At 37.0% G+C, this 26919-nt stretch overlaps 1 protein-coding gene across 2 annotated transcripts in view; it reads left to right on the forward strand.

The window, feature by feature from the left end:
* CUL3 (cullin 3) overlaps window positions 1-26919 on the forward strand; it is a 95283-nt gene that overhangs the window by 51030 nt on the left and 17334 nt on the right. For both annotated transcript variants that reach the window (XM_035006997.1, XM_035006998.1), the window contains exons 4-12: window positions 10366-10526; window positions 11537-11651; window positions 13547-13775; window positions 16698-16843; window positions 17604-17780; window positions 19370-19540; window positions 20125-20232; window positions 24956-25080; window positions 25527-25623. In XM_035006997.1, coding sequence (XP_034862888.1) covers window positions 10366-10526; window positions 11537-11651; window positions 13547-13775; window positions 16698-16843; window positions 17604-17780; window positions 19370-19540; window positions 20125-20232; window positions 24956-25080; window positions 25527-25623 — 1329 coding nt within the window. The remainder of the gene's footprint in view (window positions 1-10365; window positions 10527-11536; window positions 11652-13546; window positions 13776-16697; window positions 16844-17603; window positions 17781-19369; window positions 19541-20124; window positions 20233-24955; window positions 25081-25526; window positions 25624-26919) is intronic.

A 26919-nucleotide genomic window follows, 5' to 3' on the forward strand; every position in this document is an offset into this window, starting at 1 on the left:
TTTTCTGTTTGTCTCACCTGTTCTTTATTGATTTTTCCCAGCTTCCTTGCCTTTTTTTTTTTAGGTGAATGGAGTATATTTTATTATCCATTTCTCCTTCCTTGTTAGCTGTTACTTATATTTATATATTCTTTTATTATTATTTTAGTGGTTACCTTAGAGATTACAACACAGATCCTTGACTTACAGTTTACCTTATCTGTGTGTATATTTTAAACCACTTCCTGGGTCGGAGTCTTAGAATACTTCGACTTCCTGGAGTTTTTTCCCCCTTGGCTTTTAGGTATTTGGTCCTGGGTGTCTGTTTTGGTGTGGGGAACAAACCTGCAAATTTTGTCAATGTAATTACATATGAAAAATTGGGGAGACCCTGGACGGTATTTTCCTTCAAAGGAAATGTAATTTTCTTCTGGCAGGCAGGCACTATATGGGCAAATCATCGTGATCTAGTTGAAGCTGGCTTTTAGGTTCTGTTAAGGTTGGTCTGTTCTGAGTTTGCCTTTATTTCTGGGGCATATTTTTACTCGTCTGGGGTCTAGAAGCCTGAGATGTTTACCAGTTTGCTTTCCATGTTACTGTGCCTTGAATTCCATCTCTGTCTCTTCACTCTAAGTCTGCCAACGGTCTCTATTCAGCTCTTTAGCCTCCCAGTGCTGCTTTGTCTTTGGTGTTTGGTGTCTTGTCCATGCTTAGGTGGTGTGTCAATTTCATCTTCATGAAAATTGCTTGCAGAAGTTCTGGTTCTTCTTTGCATTGCTTTCTTTTCAGACTTTGGCTTCATAAGTCCTAGCTGCTTGATAACCAGCCTGCCTGTGACTTTTTGTTTAGCCTCTCATTTCCAGTCCTCCAAATAAAACAAATGACCCAAGGGAACGAGTGAGGTTGAATGTTGGTCTCTCTTCGTGTACTTCTTGCCTTTTCTCCAGAATCTTGGCCCCACAAGGCCAGGTTGCCTTTGTTGCTCTTTGATGTTTTAAAACAGTTGGTGTTTGTTTGCTTAAATTGTTGTAAAATGCACTTAACATACAATTTATTATCTTAACCAATTTTAAGTGTACAGTTCAGTGAGAAGTACATTCATACCGTAGTGCAACCATCACCTCCATTCACCTCCAGAACTTTTCATCTTGTAAAACTCAAACTTTGTACCCATTAAACAGTCACTTCCCATTCCACTCTCCCTTGAGCCCGTGGTCACCATCATTGTATTTTCTATTTATATGAACTTGACTATTCCAGATACCTCATATAAATGGAATCACAGAGTATTTGTCCTTTTGTGACTCAGGGTTCATCCATGTTGTAGCATGTGTCAGAATTCCCTTCCTTTTTAAGGCCGAATAATAATTCTGTTGTATGTGTGTACCTCATTTTGCTTATCCATTCATCTGTTAGTCAGCACCTGGGTTGTTTCCACCTTTTGGCTATTTTGAATAATGCTGCTGTGAACATGGGTATACGAATGTTTCATTAAGACCCTGTTTTCCATCTAAAACTAATGATGTAATGTATGGGGATTAACATAAGAATTAAAAAAAAAAAAAAAGACCCTGTTTTCAGTTATTTTGAATATATACCCGGATGGTGGAATTGCTAGATCATATGGCAGTTCCATTCTTAATTTTTGCGTAACCACCATGCTGTTTTCCGTAGCAACGACACCATTTTGCATTTCCACCAGCAGTGCTCAAGAGTTCCAATTTCTTTATACCCTTGCCAGCACTTGTTATTTCCTGTTCTTGTTTTGTTTTGTTTTGTTTTCTGATAGTAGCTATTTTGATGGGTGTGAGGAGGTGTAGCTTTTTATTTTCATCCAGCTTTTATATTTGTTCTTGCCAGAGGAATTGGTCTTGCAAAAGCTATTCTTTCAGTATTTGAAGTGGAAGTAAGTGGAATAGCATTTTAGGGTAGGTGTTACTATGAAGATGAGGAAACAGACACAGATGTTAAAGGCACACCTAGGAAATGGCAGAGATAGGATTGAAATAACCTATCTGGCTCTTAAATCTGAGCTCTTCATCACTGAATTCTACTGCTTCTTTAATAGAGGTCTTCGTTTCTAAAGTCTAATAATCTCATTGTTCCAAGATCTTGATTTCTTTCTTAAGATTTTATTTATTTATTTCAGAGAGAGAGATAACAAGAGAGAGCAAGAGCGGTGGAAGGGGAGCAGGAGAGGGAGAAGCAGACTCCCCGCTGAGCAGGGAGCCCGTCATGTGGCTCAATCCCAGGAACCCTGGGATCATGACCTGAGCCAAAGGCAGATGCTTAACTGACTGAGCCACCCAGGCGTCCCCAAGATCCTGATTTCTGTTACTTGATTATTCTTATGGTTATAATAGGGACTGTTTTCTAGTGTTGATGGGTTTTTTTCCCCTACCGTTAGATTCTTGAATTTCAGAATAGGGAACAGTGCTTTTATTTTAGGATTTGGTGCAATTTATACAGCTTTGGAGAAACGACCAGGGTTTTGATTTGTCAGATATCGTAGGATACGATTCTTAAAATAAGTGAAAGTTATTTTTAAGTCGTATTTCTTACAACTACATCGTTTTAAAAACTTTGACAGCCCTGAGAGAGAGATTTTGGACCCATTTTACAGTGGTGGAAACTATGACTTTGAGCTTTTGTCATAGATCTAAGTTTTCAAGTCATCTGTATTCTGTGCTTTTCCATGTACTTTACGCAGTAACATTGTTAAATCCAGAAATGTTAATCTGAGCAGTTTACTATTTCATCTCTTACTGGTGCCCTTTCCACAGTGTTGTCAGGCACTAAGTGCGTTCTGGAAAATACTGGGACAGTTCTTTAAATTTTACTCTAATTAGATTTTTATTTATTTATTTTTTTACTATGCACTAGAAACTTTTTGTTACTTTTCCCAAGTGTTGGGTTTTTAAATTTTTCTATTTGTAGCTTCATAGTGTTAAGCCTTCTTAACTTGTATTTATTTCATGGCTTGAAAGTGAACCTGTTTGAAAACATTTAACAGTTATTACTTGCTGACAGAAGACTGCCTAGTGATTAAGCTTGGGAAAGCAGGTTCAAACATGTTCTAACAGACAGTAGCTATTTGTTACAGGGTTATTTGGTTAGTGTTTTGTTTGTTTGTTTTTTATTTTTTATTTTTTATTTTTTATTTTTTTTTAAAGATTTTATTTATTTATTTGACAGAGAGAGACACAGCGAGAGAGGGAACACAAGCAGGGGGAGTGGGAGAGGGAGAAGCAGGCTCCCCGCAGAGCAGGGAACCCGATGCGGGACTCGACCCCAGGACCCCAGGACCATGACCTGAGCTGAAGGCAGTCGCTTAACCAACTGAGCCACCCAGGCGCCTGTTTGTTTGTTTTTTAAATGAGCTAAACTTCTCAGGGCTTACCTCTGGTTTATGAGCAGGACAAATACTTACTATTTGTAAAGATTTTTACCCCTGTTTACATTCTTCATCTCCTCCTATCCTCTTTTTAAAAAAAAAACCAAAAAACAAAAAAACCTGTTGGTTAAAAAATTTTCTGAACTATTTCTTGCAAGTAAATTGTGAGAGTTAGTGTTATTTTTTGAACTTCATGATCATGTTTTTGTTTTATTTTGATTGTTTTATTCCATTTCTGAGTAATGATCTTTCACTCACAAAGTCACTCCTTGACTTTGCACAGGTTTAGCTTTCGTAAGCTCTGTATGTCCACATAGCATGTCTTGATACTTCTAAGAATACTCTTGCATGCAGAGTTTGATCTCATAGTTAAAATGTTTCGCATCTTGGTAAAGAAAGCCATCAGTGAAGGGGGGAAAGGCAGATATTTCCCAAGATGGTGGGAGTAGTAATATCTGTGGCCTTGTAGGGCCAAGCACCTCATAGACAGATGTCTTCTTGTCTACTGGTAATGTGAAGAGCCCTAGGTCACAAGTAGGCATTTGCTGAAGGAGATTTATCTGGAGATCTGTTGGTTAGGGTCTCCTTTTTTTTGTGGCAGAGGAAGAAAGACTCCAGTCTCTCTCTACCTCAATTCCTAGAGGCCTGCCTGACCTAGTTGATGCTTTTAAACAGGTAGTACTTTATAATTTCTTATCTAGCTTTTATAGTTGTTCTTGGCAGGGAAGCTAGCCTTACAAAAGTATTCTTTCAAGACTAGAGGTGGAAATAAGTGGGATAGCATTGTGAGGTAGGGGTGTTGGGTTGCAGTTGAAGTCGGATGCAAAAGCAGTCTGGTTTTTCCCCAGGTTTGTGAGAACAGGGCCAACGAGATGGTCCCATCATTAGTTACTCCTCCTCACCCCTGGGTTCATCTAGCTTTTGAAGATCTTGGCTTGCTTGTTGTAGGTTTGCTTGGCCTAGGAATTCAGCAACCCCTGAGAAAGAACCATAAATAGTAGTTGAAAATATAGTTTATCTCTGTAGCAATGAAACTCCTATCCCTTTAGTAAATCTAATGTTTGACTCAGACATTATTTATTTATTATAAACATGTTTTTTAGAACGTTTTATATTTAAAATGCTGTATTTTGTCTTAAAAAGGCGAATAGAAGCAGACACCAACTTTTTGTCTGTGCTTTAGCTTTCTTCAGTAGATAAATGACTAATGTTGGACTCATACACACTATATTTTGGTCAAAAAGCTGAGATTAAAATACTGCTTTTTGGTTATTCTTTAATATTTTTTCTCTCTTTTGGGATGAGTTCATCTTGTCCTTACTTTGAGGTTGTATTCTTTAGCTAGCTAGAGGTTAACTAGAGGTGGGATTTTAGATCTTCTTAAATTAAAAATTCACATAGAAACATATATAAAATAAAAGTCATACAGTAATTCAGATAATTAGAACTACGTTAATACTGTATTACATAAATTCAGCCACTTATTTTTTTTTTTAATATTATTATTTTTTAAGTAATCTGTACTACACCCAACGTGGGGCTCAAACCTATAACCCCAAGATCAGGGGTTCACTAGCTGAGCCAGCCAGGTGCCCCAGCCACTTATTTTTTAACAAAGAGATTCCTATTGGAATCTATTAGGAAAATGCTCAGGCTGAATTCCTTCTGATAGTGCCAGTAGGCAGGAAACAGAAGATTCAGCATGTTTATTTAGCAAATATTTTAATATATATCATGTGCAGATTACAAGTTTATTGTGAATGTGTTCGTGCATTTCTGTTTAACATGTGTACATACAAACACTTGAGTATATGCACGTATATCTCTTATTTTGCTTGATGGTAGTAAATCATACATATCTAACATTTAATATAAATAACTAGTATTACTAGTTTAAATAGCCACACTCAAATTTTGTCAGTTTTCTCTTGTCCATTTATTAGCGCTCTCTTATCTGTAATCAAATTTGAGGGATAACAGGTTTTCTTAATATTGTATGTCATTTAATTGCATTCATTATACACACCTTGCAAGTCTCACATTAAAAGACAAAGGTTTAGGTCTTACACTACAACATCTGTATGTAGTTCTTTTGTCTCCAGTAATCTTCCACGGACGTGAATGTTCTGTGCCCTACTCAGACACTAACCACGTGTTTCCATCCTACCTGGCTTCCTTTACTAAAGCATTGTTTCTCCCCATACACAGTGTACCTGAACAATTCATCAGTTGCTACTGACCCTTTTTCTGCCTTTTTGCCAGAGGACTTGAGCTAGACAGCATTATCAGCCCAAGGGTTATAGATTCACCCACATCTCTGTGCTTAGGATTGGGAAGAGGGAACCCCAGGCCAGGGAGACTGGTCACAAATAGAAAGGGAAGAAGTGATAGTGAAGTATATCTTGGTTCTTCATATATGTTAATTTTTGATCAGAGAGTTAAGCTTCATAGGAAATCACTTACTAGAGTTTTAGAGATTATCTTTACCATCCCTTTGGGTTGCCCAGGACCAGAGAGGATAAATGACTTACTCAAAGTCACACAGCCAAATTAATGGTACAGCCAGAGCTCATTGGAAGAATTCCTAACTCCGCATCTAGTATTTTTGCATTCAAAAATCTGCTGTAACTGATACGTCCATTTTAGAAAATAGTTTAGCAATTTCCATATGATCCAATATCCACTTCTAGAAATCTGTCCCAAGAAAAATGAAAGCATATATCCACCAAAGGATTATACCCAAGCGTTCATAGCAACATTGCTCATAGCAGATAAAAACTGGACACAGCCCAAATATCCCATCAGCTGATGAACTAAATGTGGCCTATCCATACAATGGAGTATTATTTGGCACTACAAAGGAATGAAACACTGATAAATGTTAACACCATTAATGAACCTCAGCAACTTTATGCTTGGTGAAAAATCAGACACGGAAGATTAGATAGGATTCAATTACATTAAATGACCAGAAAAGGAAATTTGTAGAAAGAGAAAGCAGGGGTGCTGGAAGTGGGATTGACTACAAATGGGCTCAAGGGATTTTTGGGGGTGATGGAAATAGTTCTAGAACTGAATTGTGGCCATGGTTAGACAACTGTAGAAATGTACTCTAAATTACTGAACTGTACTCTTAAAATGAGTGAATTTTATGGCATATAAATTATACTGCAGTAAAGCCAAAAAAGGGGGAACGTTAAAAAAATTTCACTCTAAAAAAAAAAATTTTTCACTCTAAAATTCATAATTTGCTCTGAAGATTACATTTTATGTGCCTTTGTTCTGTAATTCTTATAGGTAGTGCCCTTTTGCCAAAAACAATAAAATCTGGCCTAATTCTTTTGACATCTTTCTTAATTAAGAACATTTGGTTTCTGGGCGCCTGGGTGGCTCAGTTGGTTAAGCAACTGCCTTCAGCTCAGGTCATGATCCCAGGGTCCTGGGATCGAGTCCCACATCGGGCTCCCTGCTCTGCGGGGAGCCTGCTTCTCCCTCTCCCACTCCCCCTGCTTGTGTTCCCTCTCTCGCTGTGTCTCTCTCTGTCAAATAAATAAATAAAATCTTAAAAAAAAAAAAAACAAAACATTTGGTTTCTTAAGAAAGAGGTTAAACTAGCTAATATCATATATGATAGGTATCTGACCCCCACACACCCTACAAGTCCCATAGGCATGTAGTAGAGTTGGAACTTGCAGTGCTTGCCAGAATTACCAATATTTTCTATGCTGTGAGACAGCCTGATGCAGAATTCTCTCACTGCTGTTTCACTGCTTTCAGTATCTCTTCTGTATTTTGCTCTTACCAGTTGCACTTTGTGTTTACTGAGTCACTTGTATTTATTTTCAAGCGTGTTTATGCCAGTTGTACTTGTTACTAATACATAATTAATATCCTGTAAATCGATAAAATGGTGTTAAAAACGATAGAATTTGTTCTCTGGTAAACAAGATTGAATGTTTTAGAAAGACTTGACAGAGGCAACTCACTAAATATTGGTTCAAATTAGGTGTTGGTAATTAAAAGAATGGAGCAGGGATTGTAAAAATCTAGAAGGACTTTTTTACATTCAGATTGCTTCACAAATGTCTCTAGTTTTCATGCTCCATCTTAATGAAACAAAGTAGAAAAGTTACTTTATTAGGTGGGAATGTATGTAAGAAAGAAAACACTGAACTCCGGTCACAGGATTCATGTTCAAAGATAAAAGTCTTGATATCTCAGTGATGTTCTAAATTAAAATTTTTAAGATGCAAATATGTGTGTGTACATTTGTTTCTCTCTTTTACCACCTGTGTTCAATTAAGCAGCCAGTTACTGGTTTTGATCACTTAGGGTGAGAGTGATACTGTATATGGTACTATTCAAAACTGTAAACATCAAATTTATGAATAATTTATGCAACACGGTATTTTTATAATAAAAAAGATTATTGGTGCTTTTTAAATTTTTAGATTTATGCCAGCTTTTATTGAATGCATCTTGTTTCATGCTGAAAAGTAAGGCAGAGGCTCCTTAGTTGGTTGAGCATCTACCTTGGTTTCGGCTCAGGTAGTGATCTCAGGGTCATGAGATCAAGCTCTATTGGGCCCCACGCTCAGCGGGGAGTCTGCTTAAGATTCTCTCTCTCTCCTCTGCATCTTCTGTCTGTCGTGTCCCCGCCCCCGGTCAGGGGAGACACAGAATTTAGATCTTGGGGTGGACGTGTGAAGCTTAAGAATTTACTGGAGAGAGAAAACACCAAATGGGGGATGACCCCAGTGCTATTGGAGGGGCCAGGGATGGGTCCTGGAATGGGAGGCCGCAACAGCTTCCTCACTGGCTTTGGCAGCCTGTGCTCGGGCCTGGGGCTGAGTCCAAGGCCGTGGAGCTTTCAGAGGCAAGGCCCAGACAAGGAGTGGATCCCGATCACCAAGCTGGGCTGCCGAATCAGTGCCATGGAGATCAAGTCCCTAGACAAAATCTGTCTTCTCCCTGCCCATCACGGAATATGAGATTATTGACTTTTTTCCTGGGGGCATCCCTCAGGGATGAGGTTTTGAAGGTAATGCCTGTGCAAAAGCAGACCTGTGCTGGCCAGCGGACCAGGTTCAAGGCATTTACTGCCATCAGACATTATAGTGGATACGATACGTTGGTCTGGGTATTAAGTGCTACAGGAAGATAGCCACTGCTCTCCAGGGTCCATCACCCTGGCACAAGCTTTCCAGTGTCCCCATGTGGCAAGGCTGCTGGCGGAACAAGATCGACAAGCCCCACGCTGTCCCATGCAAGGTGACCAGCCGCTGTGGCTCTGTGCTGGGGTGCCTCATCCCTGCCCCCGGAGGCACTGGCATTGTCTCAGCCCCTGTGCTCAAGAAGCTACTAATGGTGGCCGGTATTGCCAACTGCTCCCCCTTATCCAGGGGCTGCACTGCCGCCCTGGGCAGCTTCGCTTAGGCCACTTTTGATGCCATTTCCAAGACCTACAGCTGTCTCACCCCTGACCTCTGGAAAGACTGTGTTCACCAAGTCTCCCTATCAGGAACTCACCGATAATCTTGTAAAGACCCACACCAGAGTCTCACACCAGTCTCCGTGCGGAGGACCCAGGCTCCACATGTGGCCACCACATAGTTTTATACAAAGGAAGAAAAGTGAAAGCCTATTAAAAAAAAAAAAAAAAAAAGTACCAGAGTGTCATCTGTGAAAATTTTGAACCTACTGAAGTTGATGCACAATTTTAAAAATACGAGCTTGTGCCAAGATGATACAGAATGTAGAAATGTGAGCAGCGAAGATACTAATCAAAGAGCGGCTTTCCTTATAGCCATCAGGAGTGTGCCCTGGAGGAGCTGAATGGAGGAAGGTTGCAGGAGTGACGTCACATGAAGAGAATGCTACTCGTTGAGAATTTAAGTCAGCAGTTGTTGGTCGGTGCCATTTCAGTTGCATCACTGATATGGTTGAGCTTCTGTTTATGTTCACCTGGTGGCTTTGCTGGGTGTTCCTTGTAATGACAGTGTTCCTTATGAAAGTTCCAGGATCACAATATGCAGTGGTTCTTAACTGGTTTGGGATCATAAATGCCTTTAAGAATCTAGTGAAAGCTGTGGGCTCTGTTTCCATAGTACTTATGTACCAGCAAACACACAATAATTTTATAATTTTTGGAAGTTCAGAGACCCATCGAGGGAGGCCCAGAGAGATCCTGGTTAAGAACAGAAAGGAATTCTGTTGCTAATCCTTTTGTGAATTAAAAACTTAGTAGTTTTATTCCGGTGTATTTTGGTGTAAATGTGGATTTTCAAATGCACAAAATAGGACTTGTATAGCCAATAATTCTGGAATTTATGTGTTCTATAAAGTGAGACACACCTGTAATCAAGTTGGCAAGAACTTGAAAATAAGATGACTGACTACAAGTAATCTGTTTGAAATGACGGTAACTAGAGGTGTTTTAATTATGTAATACTTAATGCTGCTGTATTATAGGCATTAGAGCCTTCTAATATTTACCAGTAAGCAATCAGATTAAGTTACATGGATCTGTATTTCATTTGGCTCTTAATTTTACTTCAAAGAATATGATCTTTAAGTACAGTATTTAAGAAAGTAAGAATCATTTTCAGGCATGGTATGGCTCTGGAAAGAAAGAAAGATGTGTCTACCTTGCTCTCTACCTTTCTCCTCTGCTTTCTGCTCACCTACTTTTCCCTGGGCATGATGCTTGCTTCCCTTCCCCCCCCCCCCTTTTTTTTCTTCAGGTTAAATGGGTGACCACCTATAGGCAATTGTTTGTAAATTGCACAATTGTAAACTGTAAAGACTAACTTTTATATAATTTGGGAGGTGCTAGAAAATTCCATGGTGCTTAAAATAGTTCGAAGTGTTTTCTCACCTGAAAAATTAGCTGCTTCTAGAATTTTATTTCCTGTATTATTATAGCTCAAAATGATTATTTTTATGTTTGCAGGAGTTGTGCTCATGTTCCTATGATTTTGTTTTCATTGCAGGACCGTGTATATGTACAACAAAATAATGTGGAGAATGTCTACAATTTGGGATTAATTATTTTTCGAGATCAGGTTGTACGTTATGGGTGTATTAGGGATCATCTACGACAAACGCTATTGGACATGATTGCGAGAGAGCGGAAAGGAGAAGTTGTAGATCGGTATAATCATCTTTTTATATTTCAGTGGTTAATACCTTGAGAACCGATTTACTGTCCTAAATCTTATTACAATAAATAAAAGTTTTATTGTCCAGGACATTATGAAAATCCTCAAAAACCTTTTCACAATTAACAAAGTTACCTAGATTCTAACTTAAAAGCACGCATCTCTTATTAGAAGAGACCCTCCTGAGCTTTTATTTAATATGCTTTTAAAAAATAAATCAGCCATGAGTCTTCCCTTGGTTTTTCATGTATTTTTTATGCTGGCATTTTGTTCCTTTTTGGCTGTGTGATAACATTTTTTGTTCTCTTTGTCTTTTTCTTTAAAAAGCTCTGGGCAAGCCTTCATTCTTAACACATTTGAAAAAAAGTGTTAAGCATAATGTACGATGACTAAGAACTCCTGTGCCCCTTCTGTGAGGTCACGTTGCCTCCCTCCTTATGTGGCTGCAGTGCCGTTTTTGTGACACTGCAGTTGGCGGCTTGAGGCGTGGAAGACCGCTTTCTCTTTGTGTTTGTACTCTGAGCAGCTGTTAGAGGAAGACTTGTAAAGTTCTTTTTATTTCAGCTTTGGTGCTTGGGCAGGGTTGCCCTGAAGTGATTGGATAAAAAAAAAAAGAAAAATTATAATGCCTCAGAGTAGCTGTGTGTTGTACGCATGTCAAGCAGCATAGCCTCCCTGTCTCCTTACTGCTTTCTGATAAATCATCTTTTTATAGTCTGAGTGTCTAACTACACAGAAATATTTAGACATTTTAAGTGTATTTTCTTTCAAATTTTAAAGCTCAGACAGTCTGAGAACTTGAGATAAATAGGTGTAGTAGAGTCAAGATATACTTTCCGATTAAAATTACTCTAAATCCTTATGTTATAAATGAGTTGCTTATGGAAGCTGGGTCACTTTGATTTAAAAAAAAAAAAGTTCTTAAAGCTGCTTCTGTTGCATTGTTTTTTACATGAATCTTTAATATAACATGCTCATCAAGTGGTTTAACTTCTTTTGACAGAGGCGCAATAAGAAATGCTTGCCAGATGTTAATGATTTTAGGTCTCGAAGGACGATCCGTCTATGAAGAAGATTTTGAGGCTCCTTTTTTGGAAATGTCTGCAGAATTTTTTCAGGTAATCAGTGAAGATAAAAATAAATGCTCTTTTAAGATATTATCAAAGTTTGATTTGAACATTTGGCCTTTTTCTCCTGAGGCCCTTTGGGAAGGAGAGGACAAAAATACCCTTCAGACACCTACTCCCCAGGCTCACATTCCAGGGAAGGAACCCATTGAAAAAAATTGAGTTTGGACTTACACACATGATTTTTTAAATTATATGTTAGAAAACATACAAACTTAGAAATAACCTTAATGTTTTATTATATTTACATGTTACAGATTATTTACCATAAATTCACAGGCAGTGCATCACTAATAAAGTCTCACTATTCAGGCTTTTGGTAAATACTAAGTTACTAGTGAAATAAGTATAGAAATATGCGTGATCTCATGGTGCATATATATATATACACATATATATATATATTTTTTAAAGACTATCGATGAGGAAGTTAGAGATCAATAAGTATAATTGATACAATTTTGCAGCAGTATAACAACCCAGAACCAACTAAATTGCTGAAAGTGAAGTTAAACTAGTACTTTGTAATGGAATTACAAAATAAGACAGTTTAATAAGATCATAATAACCAGGCATCCTCCTGAAAACCTCAATTATAGTAGGAGCTTTGTAGTATTAAAACAGACTTGGCTGAGTACTAAAAGTTTTTACTCCAGTAATAAGCTTTTTAAAAAAATGAATACAAAGTTATAATAATTCTTAGTAGTTCCGTAGGTCATTCATAAGAGCCACTGGATGTATATAAAGATGGAACTCGGGTTTTGGTGTCATTTACACATTAAGAAACAAAGAATGGACTTGCTGCCCCCCCCCCCTTTTTTTAATTAGTTTGTAGCCCATCAGGAAGACCTTTGTGGCCTGCACTGGTGAGCCTGGACCATGCTTTATGAACTATTAATTTTATAATATAGGAGGCAGGCTATATTTTCCAATAATGCAGCGACTAATGCTAGATATATTTGACAGTATTATTGACCTTTACATTTGTTTTAATTTCCTTCATTACATTGTAGACATACCAATAGAAGATTAATTGTCAAGATTCCAAAATGTGCTGCAGTGATACGTGTATGCACGTGCATATATACATAATACATACTGTTTTTAACAGTGAGTGGAGACATGGTCTCACCAAGAGTTTTGTTTGGTGTGTTAATGTCTGTTCTTAGAAACTTTATTATTTTCAAGGATTAAAAGTACTTTTTGTTAAGAAAGTGGGAAGTGTTATTAAATTTTATACATAGTTTGTATCAACATGTCTTCTGTTTTGTAAATCTTTTATGTATTCGTTAATCCTGCTATCAAATAGGTTAAAATCATTTGGATTAACATTTATAATTTAGTGGAACTTCTGTAAGGCTAGTGATAGTGGACAAGATTAAGAGTTATTTAAAAACTCTGTTTCTCAAACTTCAGTGTGTGCACACACATACTCCTTTGAGATTGGGATTGGGGTGGCAGTTGGACTTTAGTAACTAGCAGTATGTCAGCAAAACTGTGATAAACAAGTTGAACGTTTCTAGGCATAATTATACATTAAAACAAATCAAAAAAGAATTTTCCACTCTGACTTGGGGTCAGATACGTCATTCTATACTTTTGACCCTTACAGGCATGTGCTTACTTTTTCTGCTATTTGAAGTACATTGTCAAAGTTTGAAAAACACTGCTTAAGGATAATGTATTGATTTCTCTTACGTGATCAATGCTTTAAAGGATGTAATTCAGACTATGTAGATCTGTATGATAGGAAGCTAAAAATGTTAATAGTGCTTATGATAATTTAGTTTGGCTTATGATAAACGTTACAGAAACACAAAGTTAAAAGGAGAAACATATTTTCCTTCTATGTTTAAAAAAAAAAAAATCATGTTTTTTATTTGCAGATGGAAAGCCAGAAATTTTTAGCCGAAAACAGTGCTTCAGTATATATAAAGAAAGTAGAAGCTAGAATTAATGAAGAAATAGAACGGGTGATGCACTGCCTTGACAAATCAACTGAAGAGCCAATAGTAAAGGTGGTCGAGAGGGAGCTCATTTCCAAACACATGAAAACCATAGTAGAAATGGAAAATTCTGGGCTAGTACATATGTTGAAAAATGGAAAGACAGAAGGTAAGTGTCAGCAATTGAAATATAATTAAATCTTTATAATTCTGCCAGGTTCTTAGTAATTTTTTTTAATTTTCTTATACTTAAAATAGATTATGAATGTCAGTCTTAAAGTTGTGTATGTCATTAATTTATTAACTTACTACTTTGATAGGATTTAAGAGTAAAGCTTTACACTTTATTAATGAGGGTTTTTGGTGTTGTTTCTTGTTAATTGAATGGCTCTTTTTTCCTTTCTTTCATCTTAGTCTCCTCACTTTTTATGTTTTTCTTAGCTCAGAAGTCCTAATATTGCTGTCCTTTTTGTAGACAAGAGAGTTGGACTGTCCATTGCCACATACTCTCTGTGTGATTTTTTTGTGGTTCTTCTAAAATGTTACATTCCAATCATAAAAATTTCTGTAGGCTTTCCTTTGGGAGTTAGTTGTGATAAGGAGGCTGAAAATGCAAAAATAGTGTCTTTCATGTGACATTTCAGAAAAATTAAGTAGATTGGTTTTGGGAACTCTGAAGTTAACAGACTTCAGAGAAAGGAGAATTGCTTTATAAAAGTAAAAATACACAGTTTTGAGATAACAGTAGCATTTATTCTTGTTGGCTACTTACCTTTTTTTTTCCTGAAAACAGTATTTTGTGATTTCCCTATGAGAAATTATAAATAAAAGAGTAATAGTCATGTTGTCCTTGTTTTTAATTTCTGAAGTTTTACTTTAAAATTATGACTTTAGAAATCACTGATAAGCTATTAAAAAATAAACATGGTACTCTTGCTATTTTCCTGCTTCTTAGATGATATCTTAGCAGTATTTTGCTACTTACTTCTTTTTTTTTTTTTTTTTTAAAGATTTTCATGTATTTATTTGACAGAAAGACAACAAGAGCGAGAGCACAAGCAGGGGGAGTAGGAGAGGGAGAAGCAGGCTTCCTGCCGCCGAGCAGGGAGCCCAGTGTGGGGCTCTATCCCAGGACACTGGGACTATGACCTGAGCCGAAGGCAGACGCTCAACGACTGAGCCACCCAGGCACCCCGCTACTTACTTCTTATAAAACAAACACAAGTTGCCTGTTTAAGTTAAGAGCTTGGCAGGGAATGGAAAACAATTTTTAAGTGAACAGTTTAAAGGAGAGGAGGGATGTAAGAGGAGAGAAAAGTAAGATGGTAGGAAAGGAGGCTGTTTTCTATGCTTCCTCTAGTGTAGTCCTTGCTTTGAGTTTTGAAATGCTTACATTTCTTCCTGAAAGTTGTATGTAAATTTGTAATTTCATTAAACCAGAGAAAGTTACTTTTGTTTTTTAGACCCTTCTTGGGATGCCTGGGTGGCTCAGTCGGTTAAGCATCCGACTCTTGATTTCGGCTAAGGTCATGATCTCAGGGTCCTGGGATCGAGCCCCACATTGGGCTCCGCACTCAGTGTGAAGTCTGCTTGAGATTCTCTCTCTCTGCCCCTCACCCCACTCATGCTCGTGCTCGTTCTCTCTCTCAAAGTAAATAAAATTTTTTAAGAAATTTTTTGTTGTTGTTGTTATAATTTATGCCAAATGTGAGAAACTGTAAGATTTGCTGTATGTAGTTTTTTTTGGACATGTATTATTACTGAAAACATATTTTTAATACAATTTGATTTTGAAAGTCACTGAAACAAATTTTAGAAGCCCTTTTTGTAAAACTTGCTTCTAAGTATTTTTTAAATATACAACTTTAGGATCTAAATAGCTGTTAAAATGAAGACCGGCGTAGGTAAATTATAGCCTGTCTGCCAAATGTGGCCCACCAACAGTTTGGTTAAGGGGGAAAAAAAATCAAAAGAAGAGTCATATTTCATTGCATATGAAAATTACATAAATTTTTAGATGTCAGTGTCCTTAAATAAACTTTTATGGGAACACAGTCATGCCCATTCATTTCTGTGTTATCTGTGGCTTCTTTCTTGTTACAGTTACAAAGCTGAAGTAGTTGCAACAGAGACCATATGGCCCACAATTTTATAAAATATTTACTCTCTGGCACTTCATAGAAAAAAATTTCCTAGCCCCAAATCTAGAAACTGCTATTCTAACTCCATTTTCAAAAGTTTTCCGATTATAAAGCTTTTGTATATCATTGTACAGTTTTGACACAGTCTCAGTAAGTTCTTACTTCAAAGAAACACCAGACATGGGGGAAAGCAGTATTTTACCTCCACATTTTAATCTAGTGAAAAATGATATAAAAAAATGGACAGAATCCAGAATTATTCTAAGAATAATACAGTGAGATAAACCAATTTTAAAATACAGGTATTGGCCTAGGACATCACTTGAGAAATACTAGGGATTGCTCTGAGGAAAATACTAAGGAATAGAAATATATGCTAAAAGTTTCATATAAACTTTGTCATGGTGTGTAATGAAATAAATTCTGGTATATTTTATTTCATTTATTGTCATGTTGTTTGAACTTTGAGATAGATGTACGCAAAAATATCTAAGATTTTTAATTGGTTTTTATATTTCTTCCCTTATTCTGATGACTGCTAATTACACAGTAAATAAGTTATTCTTTTGATAGACATTGTGTAGTATTACTGGGCTCTGGATTAGAATTGTGTAGGAACTCAAAGCTGCAGTTTTCTTTTTTTGTGTGGCTCTTTTGTTATGCTGTATGGGCATCTTCCATGTAAACTAAAACGTACTGAGACATTTTATTGATGCTCTCAAAGCATCTTATCTGAAAGCTTTCATAAGTTGCAATAATAACCGTTAACTAGCCTAATTTTTTTCCTTTTCTCTATTTCACTGGGTGTTTTTTCCTAATTTTTCACATGATCAGCAAGTGGTAGTGATGGAAAAATAAGCTTCTTTAAGTTCACATACCAGAATAAACAGATTCACATTTTTTTCCTTAATCCTTAATGTAGTCGATTTGTATGTTCTTTCTGATTGCAGACCTTGCTTGCATGTACAAGTTATTTAGTCGTGTGCCAAATGGCTTGAAAACAATGTGTGAGTGTATGAGTTCCTATTTGAGGGAGCAAGGTAAAGCCCTTGTTTCTGAGGAAGGAGAAGGAAAGAATCCTGTTGACTATATCCAGGTAAGCGAATACAGAAGATTCTCTTTAAGTTTGTGATAAAATAATTTTGACACATACTAATAAAAAGTTCACTTTTACTGAGCTGTATGTATTTTGTATTTTTTACTTTAATTTTCCCAACCGAAAAATAATACGTGTAATTATCCTAAATATTTTAGAATTTTGTGAAGTATGTATCTTTGTATCGGGGAACCAAACTCAGCCGCTGCTTTTCATTTGTTAACTTGTTTGATGAAGACCTTATTTAAATGATTTAAAGAGTGAAAATAACTACTTTTTTGTATGCTTTAGTGTTCATATACTTTGGGGCATTAGAAAAAAATAACTGTTTTCAGTTAAATACCTTTTGTTCAAAAATGTGCTTTAAAGCAATACTATGAATAAATTATGCTCCAAGTTTTTCATGTTTCAGTGTACATAATCGCTTTTTTGGTGCATCTTTAATTAAAGCTCATTTTCTTGGGCTTTACCCATTCAGTCAAGACAGAGAAGGCTGTGGAGAAATAGCACAGAGGTTCTTTAGGTCATCTTCAATAGAGTAATATACAAATGGAAAATAGACTACTTTCCTCATTGCTGGCATGTTTAATATGGGCTTAGATGCAGTCCTGAAAATAATAATACAGAACCTGTAAGTTTAACACCGAATGCACCCATTTATTACCAGCAAAGTTAAGATAAACATACCTGATTGTAAGTGTATTGTTTATAGAAAAAATTATTATAATGTATCCTGAATTTCTTTGTTTCTATTTGGAAGGGCTTATTGGATCTGAAGAGTAGGTTTGATCGCTTCCTCCAGGAATCGTTCAATAATGACCGGCTCTTTAAACAAACTATTGCGGGTGACTTTGAGTATTTTCTCAACCTCAACTCCAGGTCCCCTGAATACCTCTCATTATTTATTGATGATAAGCTGAAGAAAGGAGTCAAAGGGGTAAGTATTAAAGCATTTGGAAACACATTATGTTTTATTTGTAGATTTAAAATTATATATAAAATTAGGAAATATAAAAATAGGAAATTTTGTAGATACGAAATTACATCTGTTCCTTTGCTGTGCTTTAAATGTGTGCTGTGTTGTTTGAAAAGGATTGTTTAAGGTATCTGAAATGGTACTTTGACATTTCACTTAATGTATAATTTACATTAGAACCAAACAACTACACAGCCACAATTGTTCAACAGTCTTTATGGATTTGATATGCTATAGAGATAATAGGGAACTAGAAGACAAATTCCATAGCATGGAATGTTGCTTGCTGTCATCTGGTTCTGGGAGTTACATATCAAACAGTAATACTTGGATGCCAAGAATGTGAAGGAGTAGATTAGAATTGCTAACAGAAAGTAGTTTGAAAGCCTTTATTATATATCTGGGATCTTGGAGTTTACTACAGCGTAGAAAATCAGATTAAGTATATTGTGATCACATATACATTGGTCTTTTTAACTTCATCTTAGAATTTGTGAAAGAAAAGGGAAAAGCAGCAAATGGCCACAGATTTTCCAGCCAGCTATAACAACGAAGAAGCAAGAGGAAGATCACAATAGGAAAGACAACATCCATTTGGTCTTCATATTTTTAAATATATGCTAAATAAAATCTGCTACAATATCATCCTGCCTTTATTTAAAAGATAAGGACAGGGGCCTTTTTAGTCTTTGAATTATATAACCAATTATTACTCTTCTGTTTGCACAACGTAGATTTTGAATGAGCTGATAGAAAATATCTGTCTTTTGCCTATGTAAGTTTCTGCCTAAATGCTATGGAAAAGCATTGTAAGATTCTTTTTTGTGATTAAAATTTCATTTCAGGGGCACTGGGGTGGCTCAGTCGGTTAAGCCTCTGCCTTCGGCTCAGGTCATGATTCCAGGGTCCTGGGATCGAGCCCCACATCGGGCTACCTGCTCAGCAGAAGAGTCTGCTTCTCCCTCTGCCCCTCACACCCTTCCAGCTCGTGCTCTCTCACTTGCTCGGTGGTCTCAGATAAATAAAATCTTAAAAAAAAAAATTTTTTTTTCATTTCATTTGTTCTCAGTCATCCTTTAATCCAGCCATTATCCCCTCATTTGCTCCATTCAGTGGTAGCCCTCTAGGGAAGGGAATTCCAGTCCCTGATCCATGCTGCACTAGATGAGGATGTAAAAGAGTGGTGCTACTCTGAAGTAGGAGGCACATTCTCAAACTGGGTCCACCCTGACAACATCTCTCAACCAGACTATTTATGTTTGTTGTCCCAAGTCTTGTTTTTGTTTTAGAGGGGAGGAGGGGGGGGAGGGGAGGGGCAGGAGGAGAGTGAGAATCCCAAGCAGGCTCAAAGCCCAGCACAGAGCCCAATGCAGGGTTCGATCTCACCACTCTGAGATCATGACCTGAGCTGAAATCAAGAGTCAAATGATCAACCCACTGAGCCATCCAGGCACCCCAGTCTTGTTTGTAAACTGCAGATGAACTGTGGTGATATTTTTGTAGAACTAAAGTTTTATAATTATTAAATTGTCTTTTCATTGATTTTGCAGCTAACAGAACAAGAAGTAGAAACAATATTGGATAAGGCAATGGTCCTTTTTAGGTTTATGCAAGAAAAAGATGTATTTGAACGTTATTATAAACAACACTTGGCAAGAAGACTTCTCACAAATAAAAGTGTTTCTGATGACTCTGAAAAAAATATGATATCTAAGTTAAAGGTAAGGTGTATATAAGCTGGAATGATGCACCCCTACTAATGTTTATCACATGATTGAACACCACAACATGTGATTAGAAAATATTTAATTGATTTAAAATGCTTATTTCTATAAGTTAATAAAGCTGGATTTTTTGAGCAGGTTACACTTAGATTTGTTTATGTTCTGGGACATTCAGAGTTTGGAATTTCTCTTGGTGTGGCAGGATACATTCATGGAGATCTGGGGGAGGAATAGTGCAAGGGAAGTAGGAAAGGGAGTGTCACCGTTTAGTTTCGTTTCACAAAGTGTGGGCCATGGACTTCTGTACTGGTATCACCTGAGCTGCCTATTCAACACGTAGTGTTGGTCCATACGTTTAGTGAGGTGTATTGGGATCTCCAAGAGAGTCTGTGAACCTGCGTTTTAAAATAAAATCCATGGGTTACTCTTAAACACACTGAAGTTTGGTAGCCGCAGGCATAGAGCAGCTACTGGAAAGATACAGAAAGGATGTCAGTTACGTGGGAGAGTTTCTTTCTTTGTATATTTGCTCATAGAAAAATCCATTGTTTATTTGTGTATATTTGCGGTTTCTTCCACAGACTGAATGTGGATGTCAGTTCACATCAAAACTGGAAGGAATGTTTAGGGATATGAGCATCTCAAACACGACTATGGATGAATTCAGGCAGCATCTACAGGCAACTGGGGTAAGATTCTCCATTAATTGCTCCTTGTGTGTATGTGTCTGTGTGAAGTCTTTAATAATGAGCACTTTCATCCATGTTAAACTGAACTGGTGTCATTTCTTTAAGTGGTATTAGTGGCAGCATTTGTATTGTCTGTGTGTACTTTAAAAATTATTCTCCCCCATATTAGCCCTTTTTTTAACTATTAATGTTAAAATATTTTTTCCTTATTCTCCCAAAACTTAGTTTATCCTCTCCACTTGAGGGAATGTGCTAAAAATTTAATAGATAGAGTGATTCCACTGTTGTAACCATTATAGATTGTGGAAAGAAGACAGGGCTTGGGCAAGCTTGCTGAGTTTAGTACTCTTCTCTCACTTTACCCCCCAGGATTGTGTGATCTTAAGAATCATTACCTGACCTTCCTCTATATACTTCAGTATTCTCATCTGTAAGATCAGCATAAAGGGGTCTGACTTTTTTACATCATATTTATAACGTGTTATAAATATGGTTTTGTATTGTGACTCCCAGAAGGAAGTAAAGCAGCAGCTTACATGGCTTTGGAGTCTGATGGGTTTTTGTGAGGATTTAATGAAGTTCAGAATTTTGTTTCTTTTTCTTTTTTTTTTTTTTTTACGTTTTTCAACTTCATCTTAAGTTGAGAGAACTCCACAGGTTTTCTTTAAAAGTTTTCTTTCTCAAGTGACCATATACAGCTGAATAATTAAGACCTGTAACAGCTACTTAAAAAATTTGGAGGTTATGCCTCTGATTTTCTTCTCTCTCTCTCTCCCTTTTTTTTTTTTTTTTTTTTTTGAGAGAAAATGCAGGGCAGGGGGAGTTGGTTGGGAAGGGCTGAGGGAAGGAGAGAATCTTAAGCAGGTTCCATGCATGGAGCCTGACAGGGGGCTGGATCTCAACCCTGAGATCATGACCTGAATTGAAACAAGAGTCGGATGCTTAACCACCTGAGCCACCCAGGGCGCCCCCGTTCCTTTGATATTTAGATACAAAACCATCACTTACACTGCTCCCAGTCTCATCACAGACAGATTATGTGAAAATACCTAATTCTATAGAAATGGACATTTATATTATATATATATATTAAGGCATTCTGACTCAGAGGGACTTCTGGTCTCTCTGCATGGTAAATAGTTATATGATTTGCCTCATAAAGTTTATTGTGGAGAAGGGCTGAGAGCAGGAAAGATACAAGTCTGTGACAAATAGAAATTTTGTTGGGCATGAACTGAATAATGTGGTTATCCTAGATACTTTTTTTCTTTTTTAGATTGTTTATAGAGATTAGTGCTTGATTCTGATACATTAATATAATTATATTTTCATGCAATAGAATTATTTTTCCTGTTTATTTTTTTCTTCCACTAATTCTATACATATTGAGTGCTATAGGGATATAATCTGGTCTGAGTAAATATTTTTTGAAATAAACCATCTGTAAGAGAAATGTTCCTGGGTGGGTTCAACACTTTCACTATATAAGTGTCTAATTAATTGTCTGTGATCGGTGAAGGTCTTTTGATAAGAAAATTACAATCTTTACTCTTGACCACTTTGTTGCCGTAGTTCATTTTAAAAAAGGGGAGGGGGCTAGTTGTTCAGCATGATGATTTTATCAGATTGTTATTTTGGTTATAAAGTTTGTGTATTTTTCACTTAATAATTCAAATATCTCTCGCACTCTGTGGTAGAATATTTGTTTAATAATTTGTTAGCTGGGGACGCCTGGGTGGCTCAGTCGTTAAGTGTCTGCCTTTGGCGTAGGTCATGATCCCAGGGTCCTGGGATCGAGTCCCACATCGGGCTCCCTGCTCCGCGGGGAGCCTGCTTCTCCCTCTGCCGCTTCTTCCCTTTGCTCGTGCTCTCTCTTCCTCTCTCTCTCTCTGACAAAATCTTTAAAAAATAATAACAATAATTTGAACTGCAGTGAGAGTACTTACCAAGATGCTCAGAGTTACATATCTGCTAATCTGGTTGCGGTTTCCACTTACTGTAAGGCCATTATTTGCCTGCAGTTACTGGCTTTTTTTAATTGTTTATGCTAAGGATCTTAAGCTTTAAGTCTTCCTAAGCCTTAATCTACATTAGAAAGATTTGATGAAAAGTGGCAGAATTATCAGAACAAATAGTGAGCTTTCTGAAATCTTTGAGCTCTTTTAAAATATCACCAATCCTCAAGCAGACCTTTCTCTAACTTCAAGTGCTCTTGGCCTATTGAAATCTATCAAGAGAGTGGCTGTTCCATTTACTTTTAGAAGTAATATATTGGGGTGCCTGGGTGGCTCAGCCATTAAGCGTCTGCCTTTGGCTCAGGTCCTGGTCCCAGGGTCCGGGGATCGAGTCCCGCATCGGGCTCCCTGCTCAGCGGGAAGCCTGCTTCTTCCTCTCCCATTCCCCCTGCTTGTGTTACCTCTCTCACTATGTCTCTCTCTGTCAAATAAATAAATAAAATCTTTAAAAAAAAAAAAAAAGAAGTAATATAACAAGTGCTCTCTTAAAATTCAAATAATACTTGTGGTATATTTTATTTAGATAAATCTTAATTATTATGCTTAAGGAAATTTTAAGTGTTTGCCCGTTTTTTTCCTGTGTTTTTATTTTAAAAACTGGGACGGGGCAGGGAAACCAGGCTTGCTATTATATTTCTGTTTGTTTATATCGGCAAGTCATATCCTATTCCAGCAGACTTTTCTGGTATCTCAGTCTCTGTATACTTGTCCCTGTCATGTACTATCTTTGAATATAAGTTGAATGTCTTCAAAATATTACTAAAAAAGCTATAGGAAGAGGAGTTAGAAACCAGTAAAGCAATAGTTCTTTGAGCTTCTTTGTTTTTTGTTTTGTTTTTTTCCGTTTAACAAATATCTAGCAAAGAAAAGTGCTTTCCATGCCAAGCATTGTTTGGGCACTGGATGATAGAGAGCAGAGAATGGAAGAGACTTAATTCCCTTCCATGATGGAACTTCCATTCTAATCTGGGAGACAGATGACAAACAAGATAAGCAAGCATATAGCGCCTTAGTTGGTGATAGGTGATATGGAGGAAATCTATAGTGGCAAAGTGGTCAGGGAAGGCTTCCTTTAAAAACTGACGTTTTGAGGAAAGATTTGAAGATTAGGGAGCAAGCCATGTGAGTACATGGGAGAAAGGAGAAAAGACTTTATTGTCTTGGGTGGATTAAACCAAGTTGTGACACCATTACTGCCACTTGAAAATGTGCCACTCCCACTGCCAACCTCTGCTCGTCGTTTAAGAGTCCCTCCTGTGGCCCTCTCTCCTCTAAGGCATCTTAAGATTACTAATTCAACCTCTGTTTTGTTGTGTTTTTTAGGATTTTTTTCTTTTTTTCTTTTCTTTTCCTTTCCTTTTCTTTTTCCTTTCCCCTTTCCTTTTTCCTTTCCTTTTTCCTTTCCTTTCCTTTTTCCTTCCCTTCCCTTCCCTTCCCTTTTTCCTTCCCTCCCCTCCCCTCCCCTTCCCTGTCCCTTCCCTTTCTTACAGAGAGAGAGAGAGAGCATGAGCCAGGTGAAGGGCAGAGAGAGAAGCAGACTCCCCTCTGAGCAGGGAGCCCGACGTGGGGCTTGATCCTTGGACTCTGGGATCATGACCTGAGCCAAAGGCAGCCATTTAACCTTGACTGAGCCACCCAGGCTCCCCCCCCGCCCCCCCAGTTCAACGTCTTTAAAATTGAGTAGTCATTTAGTAGATACTTGTGAAGAATCTGAGTGTGGCGTATTCTTGATATTTATGAAGTTTAGCCCTCCCTTTTAAAAAATCTGTATCACGAATCATCCAGGTTAGATAAATAGGGAAAAATGGTTAGAACAAGCTGTGAATATCAATAATAAAGATAATATTTCACCATGAGGAATTCCTATTAATGTGCTTTCTAGTTTTCTTAAAAATTTATGTATAGGGGCGCCTGCGTGACGCAGATGGTTAAGTGTCTGCCTTTAGCTCAGGTCATGATCCCAGGGTCCTGGGATCAAGCCCCATATCGGGCTCCTGGCTCAGCAGGGAGCCTGCTTCTGCCTCTCCCCCTGCTCACACACTCTCTCTCTCTCTCTCTCTCTGTATCTGCGTCTCCAATAAATAAAATCTTAAAAAAAAAAAAAAAATTATGTCTAAAGAAGAAAATAACCATGACAGTAATGCTAGCATCTGTTTTGTAGAGGTGTTTATCCATTATCCAGCATCTTTAGAGCGCACTGTGTAGAAGTGGATCTACAGTGTCCTTTGCAGAGGTTGTAAAAATAAGAACTACATGTGAAAACATGAAAGTTTTGATCAATGTAGTTGAAATGTGAACAGGATAGTAGAAATAGGTTGTTAAGATGGTAAAAATATTTAAAAGCTGAGATGAAAGATTTAGAATTCTCTCTAAAATGATACTGATAGGGCCTATTGACATTTTATATAAAAAACCGTAAGGGCCAAAACTTCACTCCTCTCAGTGACACCAGTAAGACTTTGTTCGTGTACTAAGAACTCTGCTTTGGTCATTATTTTAAAATCAGCATCTTAAGCAATAATTATAGATATTTGCCAGGATAGTTAAAATTTGGAAAACACTGATCTAATCTTTAAGAAGGTAAGTTTTATTTGCTAGATATTGGACATGGAGCTAACTACTTGGCTAACTCTAACCCAGTGTCTATATGGAATGGAAAACAAATCCTAGTTAATTTGAGGGGAACATCTTTTTTATCTTCTACACAGGTATCTTTAGGTGGTGTTGATCTCACAGTCCGGGTGCTCACGACAGGTTATTGGCCCACTCAGTCAGCCACACCAAAGTGCAACATCCCACCAGCACCAAGACATGCTTTTGAGATATTCAGAAGGTAAACATAGATCAAACTTCGTGTTTGTAAGTACAAATAATTGTCCAAAGTTGAAATAAACTTGAGCAATAGTGTCCCTGATTGAGGATGAATTTACTCAATTTTTTCCTCATGTTCAAAAGGAAAAATTGTTCTTTATGCTTTTTAATATGTAAAAATGAGTTGCATTAAACTCTTTGGAGAGGCTTGTTTTCCATGATTAGGAGTGTAGTTTGCATTGTTGGTGTCTGCCTCTGGCTTAGAGCAAATTGATGACTGGGTTACTATGGAGAAAAGTGATCTTATGAATAGTAGCAGCTGAGCGGCAGGCCAAGGGGCAAAGTACACTAATAGAAATTAACATTTCCCTTATACATAGATGCTTGTTAAGGGTTGTTACCCTGTAGTTTATAATTCCAAATGTGTAAATTATATGATTTTCTAAAACCTGGTTTGATCTGCTAAAGGTTTTACTTAGCCAAACACAGCGGTCGACAGCTCACACTCCAGCATCATATGGGTTCTGCAGATCTCAATGCCACATTTTATGGACCAGTTAAAAAGGTAAATATTGATAGTTTGAACACACTTACATTAAGTAATTTAAAGTTAGTTTATAGAATTGATTTCTTGTTTTTGTTGACCCTGGGTAAATTATGTATTTCTCTTATTTTTCCTACTCAATTGAAATACTCAAAAGGGGAAGCTGGCTTTAGCTTCTATTCTCTCAGTTGCTAGCTTCATTGGACAGTATGAAGACTCTATCAGTAGCCTAGCCTTCCTTCAGGAATATATAATAAGACAGTATTGCATAAGATAATAAAATGTAAATTGATTTGAGAGCATACAAAGCTGTGAGTCCCTTTTCAAAATTCTCAGTCTTTTATAATCCTTATTTCCAATAGATCAAAACCAGAAAATTCACAAGATCTGTGAGATATACAAAATATTAATAAAGTGGTTATTATAAAAATTAGCAAGGCACTAGTGAATTGCCTTCGTTTAAAAAATGTAATTTCTTAGGGCACCTGGGTGGCTCAGTTGGTTAAGCGGCTGCCTTCGGCTCAGGTCATGATCCTGGAGTCCCTGGATCGAGTCCTGCATCGGGCTCCCTGCTCAGCAGGGAGTCTGCTTCTCCCTCTGACCCTCCCCCCTCTCATGTGCTCTCTCTCTCTCATTCTCTCTCTCTCAAATAAATAAATAAAATCTTTAAAAAAAAATGTAATTTCTTTTTTATATCAAAAATTGTGAAGTTTAGACTGATCATTTACTTTCATTGCTTGGGTGTAAATCAAATCAAAGTCATTTGCCTTCAAATAGAGAAATAATAAAAAGCTTTTAGAGAAATATTAAGGAAAAATACCCAAGTTGTTATTTAGGCAGCAAATAAAAGTTTTATTTTATATTTTAATAATAGTGCTACTGGTTTCATATGTCACTGTTGTAACACTTTTTTTTTTAATATTGTCAATGTCTACACATTCTGATTTTTATATTTAATTGAAATGGGAAGTATCCTTTACAATTCATTTACTTGAATAATGTTTGACATTATTATATATTTGAGTGTAAGTGGGAAAGGTAAGGATATTAAAAACTCGGCTTTTAATTCTTGCTTTTGTTTTAGAGGAGTGGATTTTTTCCTAAATAATCATGTTTTCTTTTGAAGTTTTATTAAACAGATCAGTGGGTTTTAAAAACAGTTCATATGAAGACTTAAATTTCTATTTTGTACTTAAATCATAGAGCAGGAACAGGCCCAAGGATGGCAGAGATTTTTCCCTCCATCCTGTGCTGTTACTTGATCTCCTCCTGTGATCAGACCACACAGAAGGAAACCCCTGCTACTTTTGGGAGCTT

The sequence above is a fragment of the Mirounga leonina genome, unplaced genomic scaffold, assembly GCF_011800145.1.
Source record: "Mirounga leonina isolate KUSES-001 unplaced genomic scaffold, KU_Mleo_1.0 Mir_151, whole genome shotgun sequence".
NCBI lineage: Eukaryota > Metazoa > Chordata > Mammalia > Carnivora > Phocidae > Mirounga > Mirounga leonina.